The sequence below is a fragment of the Cherax quadricarinatus genome, chromosome 17 (assembly GCF_038502225.1).
Source record: "Cherax quadricarinatus isolate ZL_2023a chromosome 17, ASM3850222v1, whole genome shotgun sequence".
Lineage (NCBI taxonomy): Eukaryota > Metazoa > Arthropoda > Malacostraca > Decapoda > Parastacidae > Cherax > Cherax quadricarinatus.
Window position 1 is genome coordinate 11,251,045 of NC_091308.1, and position 17,550 is coordinate 11,268,594.

Consider the following 17,550-nt stretch of genomic DNA (forward strand, 5'->3'; position numbering starts at 1 on the left):
TCCCAGACTGTTCCACTTCCTGACAATTCTGTGAGTGAAGAAATACTTCCTAACATCCCTGTAATTCATCTGAGTCTTGAACTTCCAGTTGTGACCCCCTTGTGTGTGTGTGTTGGGGGGGGGTTGAGCAAGTGAATGAATGTTGCAGCAAGGAGGAGGTTGGAGATGCCATTTCTGTGGGCAGTGTGTGGTGTAAATATTGTGCAGAACATAAGAAAGAAAGAACACTGCAGCAGGCCTACTGGTCCATGCAAGGCAGGTCCATTTCTCCCACCAGCTTAGGCCAATGCCTTGACCTAGTCAGATCAGTCACATTCACTTAAGGGAGGAGCACAGCATCTGACCTAGTAGCACAAGCTAGTCAGGTTCAACTCACACCTGCCCACACCCACTCATGTATTTATCCAACCTATTTTTAAAACTACACAACGTCTTAGCTTCAATGACAGTACTTGGGAGTTTGTTCCACTCATCCACATCTCTGTTACCAAACCAGTGCTTTCCTATATCTTTCCTGAATCTGAATTTTTCCAATTTAAAACCATCGCTGCGAGTCCTGTCTATGCTAGATATTTTTAGCACGTATGCTATGCTTGATATTTTTGACATGTAGTTTGGAGATTAGGAGGTGTGAAGTTACTAAAAATATTATCCAGAGGGCTGAGGAGTGGTTTTTATGGTGATTTGGTCATTTAGAGAGGATGGAGCACAATAGGATAACTTGGAAGGTGTACAAATCTGTAGTGGAGGGAAGGCAAGGTAGGGGGTTGTCCTAGGAAAGGATGTTGGGGATGATAAAGAAGGTTTTGTGTGCAAAGGGCTTGGCCATACAGCAGGCTTGTGTGAGCGTGTAAGCTAGGAGTGAGTGGAGACAAATGATTTTTGGGGCCTGATCAGCTATTGGAGTGTGAGCAAGGTAATATTTTGTGAAGGGATTCGAGAAAACCGGTTAACAGGACTTGAGTCCTGGAGGTAAGAAGTACAGTACGTACCTACATTCTAAAGGAGGGGTTTGGGATATTTGCTGTTTGGAGGGGCATCTGAACTGTCGTATCTGTGTCCCACTGATAAGACAGTGATTGTGTGAATGATGGTGAAAGTGTTTCTTTTTTGGGACACCCTACCTTGGTGGGAGACGGCCTATCTAGTAGGGCAGGCCAGGGCAGATAGGGCAAGGAAGAGCAGGCAGGTAAGGCTGGGGCATGTAGAGCAAGGTAGAACAAGCAGGGCAAGACAGGGTTGGGCTGGAAGGTAGGACAGGTAGGATAGTGCAGGCAGAGAATGGTAAAGGAAAGTAGACTTAATATTTATACTCTTATTGTTACAGTCTCCTGCTACCCACATCTAGTACATATACAGTCTCCCTCCCTCCCTCACTTCTCCCCTCCAACACACCCTCAACCATCACCCCATTTAAGACCTTTTCATCACTCAGGGGACCACTGTTTAATTATGCAGTAGTAATTTGGTAATAGTAATGTTATCTTATTCAACAGACAATCAAGTATTGGCATTTGGACATGTGGTGAGCACTTCTAATACCTTTGATCCCATCTGCTATGGAGTTGTCACAGTGACAACTTCCCAGCCTCTCCTCTGGACCATGGGTTGGGATATAGAACATGCTCCCACACTGCAGGAAATAGAAGATCACACATCTTCCAGGTTTCCCAGTAAAGGAACCTCAGAAGTAAATTGTCTTGGTTGCCCCACTTCAACTCATGGCAATTAAAGCAACATTCAAGCAAGTCTCATCATGTAAATTCTTCAGCTGAAATTTAAAACACTTAAAGATTTGTGTAATTGTTGGCTAAGATTACAGATGTTTTCTTCAAATATTAATTACCTATTTGAGTTAGATGTATAGAGGAAATGTTAGCCATTTGGCCCACTTTTTGATTTCTGATGAATTGATGGGAATTAGTTCAATTGCACTGTAGTACATTTACTTTTGATTCACTGTGTTAAGTCTGCGTCTCCTGCCATTGTCTTGTTTGTGCCTGTATGGTTCTCATCTTTGCCAAGAATGATTTCAGAACTATTATTATCTTTATGTATATTTGCTTTTTACCTTTGGGAATGTCTCATCCTCAGCTGAGCAACAACATGCAGATTACAAGTGCATCCCCTTCCCATAATGCATCCATGTACCTAATGATACACAAATAACACGCACTTAGGAGAGAGAGAAAGTAATGACAAGGTTACGGTATGACTTGGACCATTGACAAGTCACACTGAAGCAAGAAAGGAAGGTCAGAATATATAGGAGGATGCAGGGGAAGAAGGAAGAGAGATATGGTAGTGATAACAGAAGTAGTAGTAATAGTAGTAGTATAAAAATAGTAGTGCCGCAGAGGTAGAAACAAGAAGGAAGCAGAGGTAGGATAAATGGAAAACTAGGAAAAATTATGGCAGATAGTGCAGTAGTAATAAAGAAATAATAATAGAAGTATTGTATTTTCTGGCATACAAGGTGCATGAGCATATGAGACACATAAGATGATGTTTCCAAGCAATTGTAACCTAACATTGGTAAACAACTGCTGAAGAGTAACCCAAAGCCTACCCTTGACTATGACCTTAAGTATATAAGATGCAGAATGATTTTTGAAGACTTTTTTGTGAAAAATGCACACCTTATATGCAGGAAAATACAGTGGTAGTAGTGGTGGTAGTATTTCATAAGAACAAGAGTACAAAGGAACACTGCAGGAGAGATACTGGCCTATGGCCATAGGATAAAAACCTTGTGGGCAAAACCTTCAAAGGACAGAACCTACCAAGGCAGAAGACAAGAAAGCTAATGAAAATACAGGAAAAGTGAAGAGATGAGAGGAAGAGGCAAAGGTAAGGTTAAGTCATGAGTGTTCTGAAGTTTAGAGCATTTGGGAATGCAATGAGAAAGGCAGGCATCAACAGAGACAAAGCCAGGACTAAGATTCATGTTAGGAATGTTGTGTATAAGGGATGCTTCAACAAGATGGCATCTGTGAAGTCTAGAAGAAGGGTAGAAAGATTTTGGACCAAAGATCTCTAACATGACAGAAAAGAGCATTGTTAGTGTCAGCATGGTTAACACTTCTTTTTGTCGTCATTGCCCTCATTCTCCTCCTCCTCGTCCTCGTCCTCATTCTCCTCCTCCTCTCTCTCTTTCTCTTTCTCTTTCTCTTCTCTTCCTCCTCCCCTGCCATTGCTTCTCCCTTATTCCCCTTTCTTATCTCCTATATGTATTCTGGCCTTCCTTCTCACTTTAGTGTGTCTTGTAAGTGGTCCAAGTTGTACCAGACTCATTAATTTTCCCTTTCCTTGGTACATGCTACTTGTATATTGTTCCAGACATGGCACTGTGACTTTTTATTCTATCTGATCCTAATGATAATTAAAATATGCCACCCCATTATCCTGAAATAAAAATTCCTTAAGTGTTAAGAGACTAAGAAAAGCCTAAATGATTTGTCAGAGAATTCTACATACTGGTTTGACTTGTGTAAACAAGTGAGGGAGTCACTGCTTCTCTCAGTGACAAACACAAATACAGTGGACCCCTGGTTAACGTAATTAATTCATTCCAGAGAGCATGTCTTATACCAAATCTGACTTAATCCAAATTAATTTTCCCCATAAAAAATAATGGAAATCCAATTAATCTGTTCCAGACACTCAAAAGTATAAACAAATAATTTTTTTACATGAAATATACATTTCCCTACACAGAAAACAATGAGACATGCAGAGTAAAACATTACTAAAATGACACTTACCTTTATTGAAGACTTATTGATGAGTGATGAGATGGGAGGAGGGGAGAGGATGGAGGTATACTAGTGTTTGGAAGGGGAATCCCCTTCCACAAGGACTTCAGGTACCAAGTTCTTTTCTGGGGTTACTCCCCTTCTTTGTTTTTCAATGCCACTAGGACCAGTTTGAGAGTCACTGGAACCCTGTCACACAAAATATCTGTCCAGAGAGCTCTGTTTCTGGTGTCTCTTTAAGATTTCCCTGAAATAGGACACAACATTGTCATTGTAGATGTTGCCAGCACGGCCTGCAGCAGCTGTGTCAGGGTGATGTTCATCCATAATTGTTTGCAGGTAAGAAAGCAGGAACACTGCAGCAGGCCTGTTGGCCCATACTAGGCAGGTCCTTTGCAAACCATCCCACTAACAGAATCGTATTTGCCCAACCCAATTTGCAATGCTTCCCAAGCAATAAGCTTTGATAATTCTATTCACTCATGCACAAGTCCCACTCAAATCAAATCATGTGTGTGGGGAAGTACCCTGTCTGGTGTGTGGGGAAGTACCCTGGCTGGTGTGTGTGGGGAAATACCCTGGCTGGTGTGTGTGTAGGGAAGTACCCTGTCTGGTGTGTGGAGAAGTACCCTGGCTGGTGTGTGTGGGGAAGTACCCTGGCTGGTGTGGAGAAGTACCCTGGCTGGTGTGTGGGGAAGTACCCTGGCTGGTGTGTGTGGGGGAAGTACCCTGGCTGGTGTGTGGGGAAGTACCCTGGTTGGTCTACATAAGAAAGCAGGAACACTGCAACATACCTGTTGACCCTTACTACCACCCTCTATTACCATCACAACCACTACCATCATCACTACTAAACTCTACCACCACCACTATTGTATCTTTCTACAAACTTTTTCTTGAATTCTATAGTGTTTCTCACCCTCTTTATCAAAGGGCTGGCACTAGAAGCTTTCTTTGGGCCCATGGTAGCTTATTTAGCAGTTACAAGCACTAAAAACAATGGAATAATACAAAGTGTAACACATGTACACGTGGAATCGTCCTCACTGGCTTGTAAACAGTGGCACACTGGCTGTAAATGGAGTATCTGGGCCGCTCACACCGCACGGACACATTCGGGATGAATGACTTTAACCAAGTTCATTGTCATTAACCAAGCCAATATTTTGACACAAAAACGTTACTTAATCTGATTATTACTTAATCCAATGACATCTTAATCCGGGATCCACTGTATGTGTATAGAAGCAAGATTGCCTTTAACAAATGTAGTCACAGTTTAAAATTTCATTACATGCCTATTGAGTGCTGTTTTGGTGCCTGTGCAGGCAAGTAACAGGAGGTTCATTCATACAAGAAGGGAAGTAAGTAATGCTAATAAACAGGCACTGGGAAGAAATAGTGCTGCAGTATTTTTTGCCACACAGTTCATTTCCCTCCAAGGTTGGGTGACCCGAAGAAGGAAACACATTCAACGTCATTTGAGAGTTACCTTGCCAGATGCACACGGACATAATAATTCAAATGATCTGCTGAACTACAACATCCCCACCCATCAATCTTATTTGTTACTAACAAAATCTTATTGATTTAAACCTAAGATGATGCTTGGCTCTTTATTCATGGCCTGTATTTTACCTGGAGAGTGTTCCAGGGGTCAACACCCCCACAGCCCAGTTCATGACAGTAGTCTCCCAAGCTCATTCTATGTTCTCTCTCCACATTACATAGAGGTAACCCAGCTTCAGGAAGGATGAGAAGGGAATACAGTATGAATACCATTCAAGAATGATTGCCATCTTCAGTGAGCTCTTGTTGATCTACTAGAACTCACTTTTATAAGACTGTATATTAAGATATTTTGTGTGCAAGGGGCCTGGACATACAGCAGGCATGTGTGTGTGTGTTAGGAGTGAATGAAGACGAATGGTTTGTGGGACCTGACAAGCTGTTGGAGTTTGAGCAGAGTAATATTTTGTGAAGAGAATCTGGGAAACCAGTTTGTCAGACTTGGGTCCTGGAGATGGGAAGTGCAGTGCCTGCACTTTAAGGAGGGGCTAGGGATATCGGCTGTTTGGAGTGACATCTAAACTCATATCTTGGCACCTCTGCAAAGACAGCAATTTTGTGTGAATGATGGGGAAAGTGATTATTTCTTTTTAAAGTCACGATTATTTCTTTTTAAAGTCACACTGCCTCGGTGGAAGACAGCCAACATGTTGAAAAAAATAATATGTACATGTAATTTGATATAATATAACTTTTATATTTTTTAACACGCTGGCCATCTCTATTTCTTTATACCTTTATGGACTGATAAAGTTCCGGTAGATGAAACATCTCGATAAGTGCCATAAAGTCCATTTTGTGTCAGTCACAAAAATGCACATGCATTATCACTTACAAAAGAATCAAGTCATATTGAAAAATTCTTGTAAATCTTTTTTTATACTGTATATACTCTTTTTTAACTCAGGCTGTCTCCTGCCAAGGCAGAGTGACCCAAAGAAGAAAACACATGCTCCATTATTCATTCAATTGCCATCTTTTCAGAAGCAGGCTTTATTTCAGTTTACTGTATATTCTTATTGGTATGTGTGTAAATTGCTTGATATTTGTGCTTATGCCTCAGTGCTTTGATTATGTAATTTTATATGTTTGACAGGTGTTTATTATATAAAAGCAGCTGAATATTTTAAAATAATTCAGTCTTTGTGTATCTGCTTTTGTAGTTTAAATATGCCTGTATCTTACTTCTCACTTCATCATCTGAGCCATTAACATCATTGTGCAGTGGTACATACACAACCATTCCTTAACACATTCAGGGTCAGTCTCATTGTATCACGGCTTTGAAGCCAGTGTCGATCCCGTATTACAATGCCATGAGCTCAGCTCGCTCAGATAAGCTGTGAGTGGTAAATTTGGGCCTAGATATGAGAGAATGGGGTTATGTGGTAAGTGTGCACTGTATAAAAAAAATTCTGCAGCATGCAGTGCTGCAGAATTTAAACTATTTAAACTACCCAGTAGTTGGGTAGTTTAAATAGTTCAGTGGGCAGTTTCTTGTACTCAATCGATACAGTGGAGGACATACTAGCAAAATAGCCAAGAATTTGGTCAACTGGAACAATGGCATTGGCCTAAAGTCGGACTTTGATGAAATTGCTGATGCTTAATGTCGACACAGCAAAATTCGCGAACATGTAATTTTGCCAGTTGTCCATCAAATTTTGTACTTTTTGCTTTATTATCTTCAGAAAAAGATTCTCTACCATTTCATAAGATTTTTTTTTTTTTTTTTTAATTTTGCAACCCTGAGAGCAAGTTTAAGAGCAGGGGTCACAACCCTGAAAGGGTTAATACGTTTTGTATTTGGTTAGAAATGTTGCATCAGTATTGTATTGCCAACATATATTCAATAATAATAACATAGTTTATCGTACATGATTTGCAAATTCATTGTACAGTTATTCATTAAATGTAAGTGTGCATAGATGCTTTCCTGACTTGTTACCCATCAGGCATTTTTACAAAGCAGGAGGGTTAAAAAAGTCTCTGTAAGATATCCGGCTCATCAGCGGGTATAAAAGTGGTCTATACACAAAGCTCTTCCAGGGTATATACGTGAGAGTTTAATTTAATCCCCATTTTTGGTGAATTATCTCTTTGTCCATTGTGTAGTTAAAAAACCTTAAACCTAACACGCTAAGCAATCATGTAAATACTACCTGTTATCATAAGGAAGGTTAGGGAGTTAATTGTCTAGTGTCACCATAACGTTCATCATCAAGAAGTCCAAGATTAGGGAGATAGTTGCCATCTAATCAGGAAGAGAAAGCAGGATGGCTTAGATTTGAACTTGTGATTAGTTTAGTGGTTTGGATTTTTAGTCCCCCCCTCCCCAGGTGAGATTGATGCAGAAAATTGACATTGTGTAACTACAGTGTCTTCAAAACTATCATTTAACATTTGCACAAATCTAGCATCCATGTTAGAGGCCTGGGAAAGAATAAAAAAAATAAAAAACATCAGAATTGTCAGGGCTGTTTTATAGGCAGACAAAATAAAGCTAACTGTTTTGACATGCAGATGAGTGATATTTCTGTTACAAGACATGAGGAATACATAGAGCACTATGTAACAACTCACTACTCCCACTGAGACTGAAGCATGGAGACTAGTCCCTCATGATTTATTGCTGTTATCTCCTAGTCCCTCATGATTTATTGCTGTTATCTCCTAGTCCCTCATGATTTATTGCTGTTATCTCCTATGTAATTCCTGCCAGGAATACTGGACTTTTTAATAGGTTAGTGTTGTGTAATTCACATAATTTCCTTTCTCTGGTTGTAGTGTCTGTTGCAAGGGCATACAGGTGGGTTTCAACTATATCTGAAGAACACCTCTGAGGCCACAGTCAGATGGCAAGTGCATGGAATGTTTTGTATATCAGTCTTGGCACCGGAAGTTTAGATATTTATGATATGTTCATTTTTGTATTCATTGGATTTTTATTTATAGTGCATTTTATCACTGATATATGGTATGCATACCATATTTTATCATTTTTTTTTACACTGCATTATATTATTATTTTCACACACAGCCAGGCTTAAAGTAGGGAATGTATAGTATTGTTGTATGATACTGATTACAAGACAGTTTTGCTGGATTTATTTTAAACAAGAGATTTTGCTATAGGTTTTGGAAATATTTTTTTCTTTCTCCAAGTACTTAAGCCAGTTTTTCATTAGAGTTGGTAAATTTGTTCCCATACCCTCATTTGCTTTTTTTTTCCTCCACAGTTTTTTATTTTCTCTAAGAGGTTGATCAATCTGTTGAAAGGCTGCAAAAATATCAGGGTATGAATAAATATGAATAATATGTTTGTCAATAAGTGTAGCTGTTTTTGACTGCCTTTAACAATGATGTATTGAAAAGCATTCAGGTCTTACAGTGCAGTACATCATTTGTATTGAAAGGATATAAGAATATTGGAACACTGATGTAGGCCTAATGGTCCATGGTAAGCAGGTCCTGTTGATACACATGACAGCTTTCAACTGTTTTTATACATTATAGAACAAATTTTTTAATGACAACCTATTCTGCTAAGCTGTTGCAGCCACAGGTCAACATAGCTATCATGACCTGGCTGATCAGGCTTATGCAGGACTTCTGTTTCCCCATTGAAGCCTTCTACATATGTTCTGGCAATGATTTTTTCTTATATTTGTTGGTTGAAAAATTGTGAACCACAGATGTAGAATTATTATCATAATCATAACTAAGCGCTAAACTCACAAGGGTCGTACAGCACTACTCAAATGTAGAGACATTGTTCTCTGATAGTGTTTGTAGTTCCCCTATTATTTATTGTTTATTCTGCAATATCTCTTGTAGCTAGTTGCTATTTAAGTACATATGCATTTTTGTGGCTGGACCTTTGAGTACCGTAACTTTCTATACGTAGATTATAAGGCTCACGAAATCGTAATGACACGATTGCAAACAAACCATACCACAGGCGGGAATAGAACCCGTGATCAGAGAGTCTCAAAACTCCAGACCGTCGTGTTAGCCACTGGTATGGTTTGTTTGCAATCGTGTCATTACGATTTCGTGGGTCATGTTAATGGCTTTGAGGGGACTTGAGCTAGAGTTCGTCACAGCCACGCCAGCTGGAGATTCGTCTGTAAAAACTTGCATTTGTGGTCAAAGTGGTGCCTATGCTAACCTTCCTATGGTGTAGAAATATACCTAGTTGGACGAATCTTATTGTGGTTAACTGGTCCAGTGGCTAACGCGACGGTCTGGAGTTTTGAGACTCTGATCGCAGGTTCTATCCCTGCGATCATGGTTTATGGATTATAAGATCTGTCTCATCTCTATTCTAGAGAGAACATTCCGAGTTTTGAGGTGGTCCCAGTACTGTAATTTAAGTATTTCATTAAATGCTTCCCTTTGTACTTTCTAGCATTGATATTTCTTTTGTTTTGAAAGGAGATAAGAGAATAGAACAGTTTACATTCCAAATGAGATAGTGTATGTGCTGTTACTGTTAAGAGTAGTATACCATTTCTTGTTTTTAAAGTTCTCAAAATCCCTGTTATCAACTTCCAAGCCTTGGCTACACTTGCTTTATTGTAATCTCTAAACATTAGGTTGTGTTATACTGTATTAATATTGATAGGTCTTGAGGTTTTTCTCTCTCTTCTGCAATATCTGAAAGCATTTTTTTTTTTATCCGATATAGTATTTGTTGTTGAGTTAACTTTCATATCCAGTTGGTTGAAATCTGTCACCACTGAACATTGTATTTCCCATTGTTCATTGGAAGATTTTTTTATATCTGATTAGTACAATTTTTGTCTTTTACTGAAGAAACTAATGCTTATTTTGGTTTGGTCTGTGTTCAGTGATGCACACCTCTCTTACTCTTGTGTTTGTTTAATCTAGTGTTAATATTGGCTTCATTGACCCCTTTTTTTTGGGCAGTTCATTTTACTTGTCTGCAACTCTACTGCCAAACCAGCACTTTCCTATATGCTGTCTAAATCTAAATTTGTCCAGTATCAACCCATTATTGAAAGTTCTACCCTTGTTAGATATTTTCAATGCCCTTTCTTGTTTGTATAGTACTTCATTTCTGTTTTCTTCCTCATTTTATACCTTTCTATGAGGTGTAGGTTTGATGAAGACCCATATTAGTTCATAGGTACTGCACTAATTTGTTTTGTTAGGATTAGAACTTTATATTTATATTGACATTGACTGCATATGTCACAACAGATAATACTGAAGTTCCCAAGTGCATTCAGAATTTTCTGCTTATTTTTGTATTGTCAGGAAAGGATTGTGGTTTACTACATAATAAGAGCAAATTATTGTTGTTATTAATTTTTTCAATATGCTGGCCATCTCCTACCTAGAGTTGAAGTTACACCAGAATAAAAAACAAAACAAAATTTATATTTTATGACAGGCTAAAAGAGAACCTTCAATGAAAGCAAACTTGGCAGTAAGAAAATACTTTGCCAGAGAGCCTCTTTAATCTATGATGCAACACTACTATTGCCTTGTATTATCATGTACAGCTAATCTTCCAGCTTTGGAGTTAATACGTAGTCTAAGTGAAAAATGTCAGATTTTATTTTTAGATAAAATTGTCATGTTCATTGTGTAGATATTCATTCCATAACTTATTACTCAGTGAAGGGTTGTATTATTTGGTGATTGGTTGTATTTATTATTCAGTGAATGGTACTTAAGACTAGTCATTCTTTTTGTTCATCCCTCTATAGCTTGTTTTGCATTTTTTTATCATTTGTGATTGTTTCCATAGTGTGTGTATGTCTGTCTATCTCTTTTATACATATACATGAAAATATGTGGTTTGAACCCCTCCAATTCTGCGAGTTGTTTACACTCAGATTGTTATGATTTTGAGTGTCATTCACAGCAGCTTTGAAGGAACTTGATGTAAAACATGTTTCAGTAATGCTGGTACAAGATTCATCTGTAAAAAAGTGCATTTGTGGTCACAGTAGGTGGTGCCATGCTAACCTTCCTAGTGTACAGATATATACTGCTTTGGGCAAATCTTATTGTGCTGACATGGTTCAGGGGATAGCTCACTAGCCTGCCAGTTTTAGGAATGGCTTGCTACAAGTTCAACCTTCACCCATTCTGCAAGTGCAAAAAAAAAAAAAAAAATATATAGATTGATCTCTCAGATCTTCAGCCATACAGGAAAGTTAAAAAAAAAAGGTATTGCTTGCGATATTCATGTAACCATTTCCAAGAGTTTTCCTACTCCACAATCCAGTCACGGGCCAGACTGTTGTTGGCAGCCTGCTGGCAGACTTGTTCTGCCCATATTTATTTCTGATACATTCTGGTGGAATGCTGAATAGTTTGTACTCACTAGGCACAGTAAGAGCATTTCCTCCCATTACTTTCTAACTCCAGTATGTTATGGTAGTGTGTAGTTTTGGGACTAGACCCTCGAGCATATTCCATGTGTAGTTTATTATCACAGATCCCTTCACCCCAGAGAATTCATGTTCAGCACTTTTAGACATTCCCAGTAGTTTAAATGATTGGCTTTATGCAGGGTGTAAACAGTCTCTGTTTCAGCTTCACTGTCTCCTGCTCTGAATAGTGTCATCAACACTGAACAGTACTCAGGAGAAAATAAATGGGCCACGTGTATGTTGACTGGGAGGGAAGCCACTAAATTTAATCAGACAATGAGCAAAGTAGCTGGACATTAGATAAAGCTGCATGCTCTAATGGTTTTGTCAGATGTAATTAAAAGCTGGTAGACACTTGTGTGTACACAGACCATGGGAATCTTCAAGTCTAGAACAGAGATTTAATTCAATGTGGTTGTAAATTTTTAAATCACTTCAGAAATTAATTATCCTTTTGAGGTATCGATTTTTTTTTTTCAATTAGGCCAGCTTTGATTTTCTCTTCTGGGTGTTTTTTGTTTTGCATTATACTTTGCTTTGTTCCCAGTTATCCTGTGTGATTTTTAAGGAGTTGGAACAAAGCAGAGCTCTCTTGGTCATAGTTCATGGACCTTTATTTTATACAATTGATGCCATCTGCCCAATGTATAGACAAAATTACACACTTGTCAGTTGATTTGATTACATTAGTATCTTATCATTTGTTTGTCTCATGATACTTGTATATTTTTTAAGGATATAGTTAGTGTTATATGTCAATGTGGAAGGGAATTATTAATTTGGTTGGTGTTTTCTTTGGGAGTTTTTGGAAGTATGTTATAATAGTTTTGATTAGCTTTGTGTAAGCATTCACAGATAAGTGGTCTGAATCACAACATTTTTAACTATTGTATTGTGGAAATTTCTTGATCTAACAAGCTTAGGCTTCAAATCTCTAATGTTTTTAAAAATTAACTGAACACCATCCTTTTCTTGATTTGTATAGAGTAGCTGCTAAAAAAAATGAACAATTTGGTGTGACTGTGGTAAGAGAAAGGGGCTGTGTATTGTAATAAACAGAATAGAGGAAATTGGCTCTAATATACACTATTTAGGTGTGCATGCTGGTCAGAGAGCCCGTCAGAAGTCCAAGTTGTTGGTAAACTAATACGTTGCTAAGTGAGGAGAGGCTGCACTGTACTTAGGAAATCATCTAATTTGTTATCCTAAGTTATTTTTTTCTACAAATTAAATTCATTCCATTAAATTTAAGGTAGTGTCAAGTCGGCAACAGTTTATATGCATACCTAGTTAATGGTTATCAGATTATTTTCAGTTTACAGAAAGCCTGTGAACTACTATACACAAGTCAAGCATTGTGGATTTGCTGCCCAATTTTAAATCTAGAAATTAACACCATACAAAAACAAGTTTAAAATATTGGGTTATAACCCCTGATTACTTCATTCAGGAAGGCTTACACAAATGGTATTTTATACCATTTATTTCCAAAACTATTGCAGAGTAACTCTGCCAACTCCCAAAGAAAATACTACCACACAGTGGCATACAAACCAAGTAAATTCACAGTGAAGAGATAGTCCTGTTCCAGAAGGAAGTTCATCACTGCCTGACCCCACACAGGAGCCTGCCAGCCTATAATTACATATCGTACAACTGGAAGTGCTGAGAAGATATTCTACCTGGTAACCAGTTATTTTATTTAAATTGTATACCCCTTCACTTAACACACATCTGATCCATATATTTGCTCATTATATATAAACCAAGCCTCTTCAAGGGGGGCTCCTTGGCGTGGTGAAGAGGCTCTTGGTCTGAGGAATTAGACCTATCGGTCTTCTTCCTCAGACCGAACCTAATTACCCCCCAATCTCCCCTCCCCTATCCCATCCTCCCCTTTTTCCTTTCCTCCTCCTCCTCCCCACCCCTCCCTTTTGCCCTTCCTCTTTTTGTCCTTTGGGATTTCTCCCACAGGCGGGCTAGTTCCTAGGTAGGGGAAAGGATACCGGGGCCCATCCCATTCCGTTGAGGTTCTTAGCGGTGGCGCAGTTTGCCGTGGAATCTGGATCGCCTGGGGATGTCCCGATCCCTCTCTGGTATCCCGGAGTAGCTTTGGGTGTCTTTCGGGCGACGAGTGTATCTCTGGAAGCCACCTTTCGGATTCCGGGGGTGGTGGCCGAAGGAGGTATGCTTTGTGGCGGATATCCGGCCGCCCTCTCTTTTGTCCACCGAGGTAGCTCGGCAGATGTGAGGTTGCTATCCCGGATTGTTAGTTTACTAACATGATGGGTAGGGTATGGCACGGGTTCCATGCTGCATCTGCGCTACTTGCGGTGCTGAGGTCCTCTTGGGCGCGGAGGGAGATTTCTGGCCCTTTCATTCCTCCTAGGAACTATCCCTCCCCGGTCCCCCCTTTTTTTATTCTTTTTTTTATTTTTATTTTCTTTTCTTCTTTCTTTTTTTTTCTTAAAAACAAAAAGAAAGAAGTAACCTAACCATGGCAGCCCTAGTCCATGAACCTGGTACCCCCGGGCCCCTTCTTGATACCGCACCCCGTTCTGACCCCGCCTCGTCTTTGGACCACTCTTCAGACATTCCTCATGCCTCTGTACCTATTGCCGGTGCTGTTTCCTCACCCACTTCAGGTACTGAGGCCTCGACTGACTCCTTCGATTTATCGGACCTTCGCTCTCCTCTGACTATGCTTCCGGCCTCTCCCTCTACGGTGCGGCAATTTTCAAATCGCCGACCCGTTCCACGTCGGACCAACTCTGGTCCCACGCCTAAACGCCAACGACAATTACCTGCTGATGATACTTCTCCACCTTCTCGTTCTTCTCAGAAACGATCGACACGTCCTTCACTACCTTTCCACGCTCAGTTTCAGACTGAACAATGGACTAAATTCTTCACTTTACGACCAACTTCCTCTGACCATAGTATTGGCAAGGCACTCCTACGCCATGTTGGTAAAGATATTTCTTTTCATGCTCTTAAGAGCAGTACGCGCATCATTACCATACAAAATGCTACCCAGGCTCATGAGCTCTCTCGTCTTTCCCATATCGATACTGTTCCTGTCACTCTTGAAAAACATCATTCCCTCAATTCTTGTAGTGGTACCGTCATTCTGCCCCATACCATAGTTCAACAAAATTTCCAGACATGTGGCACTGACATTCTTGAACAGCTGGAACTCCAAGATCTCCCAATCCTCAAGGTAGACACTTACGTTCTTCCTGCCCATGGGCGGAGACGATACCCTAGCAATGTGGCTCATTTAACTTTTGACAGCCGAGAACTCCCATCCTCAGTTTATATAGCAGGACATCGGTTACAAGTTCGAAAGGTGATCCCTACACCACAACAGTGTAGAAATTGCTGGCGATTTGGCCATCCAGCAAAATATTGCAGATCTATCGCCGAATGCCCAGTCTGTGGTGCCGATGACCATTCTAATACGTCTTGCAATCAATCTCCCTCTTGCCTTAACTGTCATGAGGCTCACCCTTCGTACTCTCCCCGTTGTCAGGTCTATTTAAACGAGCGGGAAATCCGTTACCTCAAAGAGACAGAAGGTCTCCCTTATGCCATGGCAGTTTCTCATCTCCGCCTCCAAGGGAGACTCCTACGTGTTTCTTATTCCCGTGTTTCAAAACGTCCCCCCACTTCTGGTATCCCATCTTCTTCACCCACCTCTGTGGTTACCTCTCTCATAATCACTCCTGTATCTAATCCTTTTGCTGTCCTCGGCTCAGACGTCCCTACTTCAACGCCTCAGTCTAATCTCGCTTCTTCGAGTTCTCTCTCACAAGCCTCAGTATCGACGAGACCTCGTACGACACCTCCTCCCAATTGTCCCTCTACTTCTCAAAAGTCAAAAAAAGGTCCATTAACACCTCCTACCCATCTTCCACCTCCTCATTTTACCCTCCCTGTCTCTGTCCCTGGTTCTTCCCCTCTCACTGGCTCAGTTACAAGTGTAGAGGTTCACCCTCCTCCTCGTACTGTACCTTCCTCCCCTGTTCCCTCCCAAGTTTCTTCCTCTTCTGCCACCTCCCAGGTTCCTGCCTCTTCTGTCCCCTGCCACGCTTCTCCAGTTCCCTCCACCCTTTCGCCCCCCCCTACCTTGGTACAGTCCAATACAGTTCCAATCTTTACTCATCCTTCCCCTACCATTCCCAATATTGTCTCCCATACGACATCTCTGAATTCCGAAACACTTGAAGCAATCTCTGAATATATTGCAGAGACCAAACCATCAATGGACACTGATCCACCTTCCGCTCTTTCTCTCTCCTCTGCTCCATCTGCGCAACTCCTTTCTTCACAGCACACCGTTCCTTCGCTGCTTGAACGTTTTCCACTGCCTCCACATGTGGACTTTTCTAACCCTTCTAGTCCGTAGGAACCCTTACCTGCGGATTTCAAGTATCTTTATCATTGCCAATCATGGCCTATTTACAGTGGAATATATGCGGCCTCAGGGGTAATCGGGGTGAGCTTCAGATGTTACTCTCCCAGTTTGCCCCTGTTGGTGTTTGCTTACAAGAACCAAAATTACACTCTGCTGTTATTTCTCACATCTCAGGCTATAATTTATTGTATTCTTCAGATCCTTTTCCTGATGGACCTTTAATGAAAGTGCCCTTCTTCTCCGCACTGATATTCCGTACCATCAGCTATTTGTTCATACTTCGCTGCATTACACAGCAGCCCGTATCCACTTACATAGGTGGTATACGCTCTGTTCTTTATATCTCTCTCCTTCTCGGGCATTATCTATTCCGGATTTTGCCTTCCTTGTTTCGTCATTACCGCCACCGATTCTGTTACTTGGTGATTTTAATGCCCACCATTTCCTCTGGGGGGGTCTCACTGTGATTCCCGTGGAATTCAGTTAGAGGCTTTTCTTGCCACCCACCCCCTCCATGTTTTAAATACAGGTACTCACACCCATTTTGATCCTCGGACTCATACTCTCTCTTGCATCGATCTCTCAGTCTGCTCTTCCTCCGCCGCATTAGACTTCACTTGGTCTGTTCTCCCGGACTTACATGACAGTGATCATTTCCCAATCATTCTTACTTCCCCTTCATATTCGCCACCTCTTCGCACCCCACGCTGGCAATTTAATCGGGCAAATTGGAACCTTTACTCACACCTAACTGTTTTTAAAGAGGTTCCTTCTTCGTCCTCCATCGATGAGCTTTTACACCTCTTCTCGTCCTCCGTTTTCACCACAGCTTCTCATTCTATACCCCAAACTTCGGGCAGGCATTCTCAGAAATGCGTGCCTTGGTGGTCTCCTGCTTGTGCTCGTGCAGTACGTTTGAAACGCGCTGCATGGGGCAGGTACCGGTACAATAGAACCACAGAGCGACTCCTTGATTTTAAACAGAAGCGTGCGATCGCTCGCCGTGTCATCCGTGATGCTAAACGCACTTGCTGGCGAGATTATGTCTCCACCATCACCTCTGCTTCCTCTATGAGTGCAGTCTGGAAAAAAGTACGAAAACTGAGTGGTAAATATTCTCCTGACCTGGCTCCTGTTCTGCGGGTTGCCGGTGTTGATATAGCAAACCCACTAGATGTTGCCAATGAAATTGGCAATCATCTGGTCCGTATTTCTCAGGGACTCCATCTATGCCCCTCATTTCTTTCCTCAAAGTCTGCCAGAGAGTTAGCACCCTTGGACTTTTCTTCTCTCAGAGAAGAACAGTATAATGTGCCTTTTACACTTCAAGAACTGGAGGCAACACTCTCAGCTTGTCGATCATCGGCAGCTGGGCCCGACGACATTCATATTCGTATGC

The 17,550-nt window shown here is 40.8% G+C and overlaps 1 protein-coding gene across 2 annotated transcripts in view; it reads left to right on the forward strand.

The window, feature by feature from the left end:
- Positions 1 to 12,515, forward strand: part of LOC128686259 (thiamine pyrophosphokinase 1) — a 60,572-nt gene extending 48,057 nt beyond the window's left edge. For both annotated transcript variants that reach the window (XM_070085795.1, XM_070085793.1), the window contains exon 6: positions 1,497 to 12,515. In XM_070085795.1, the coding sequence (XP_069941896.1) occupies positions 1,497 to 1,732 (236 nt within the window). In that variant the 3' untranslated portion in view covers positions 1,733 to 12,515. The remainder of the gene's footprint in view (positions 1 to 1,496) is intronic.
- The last annotated feature ends 5,035 nt before the right edge of the window (positions 12,516 to 17,550 follow it).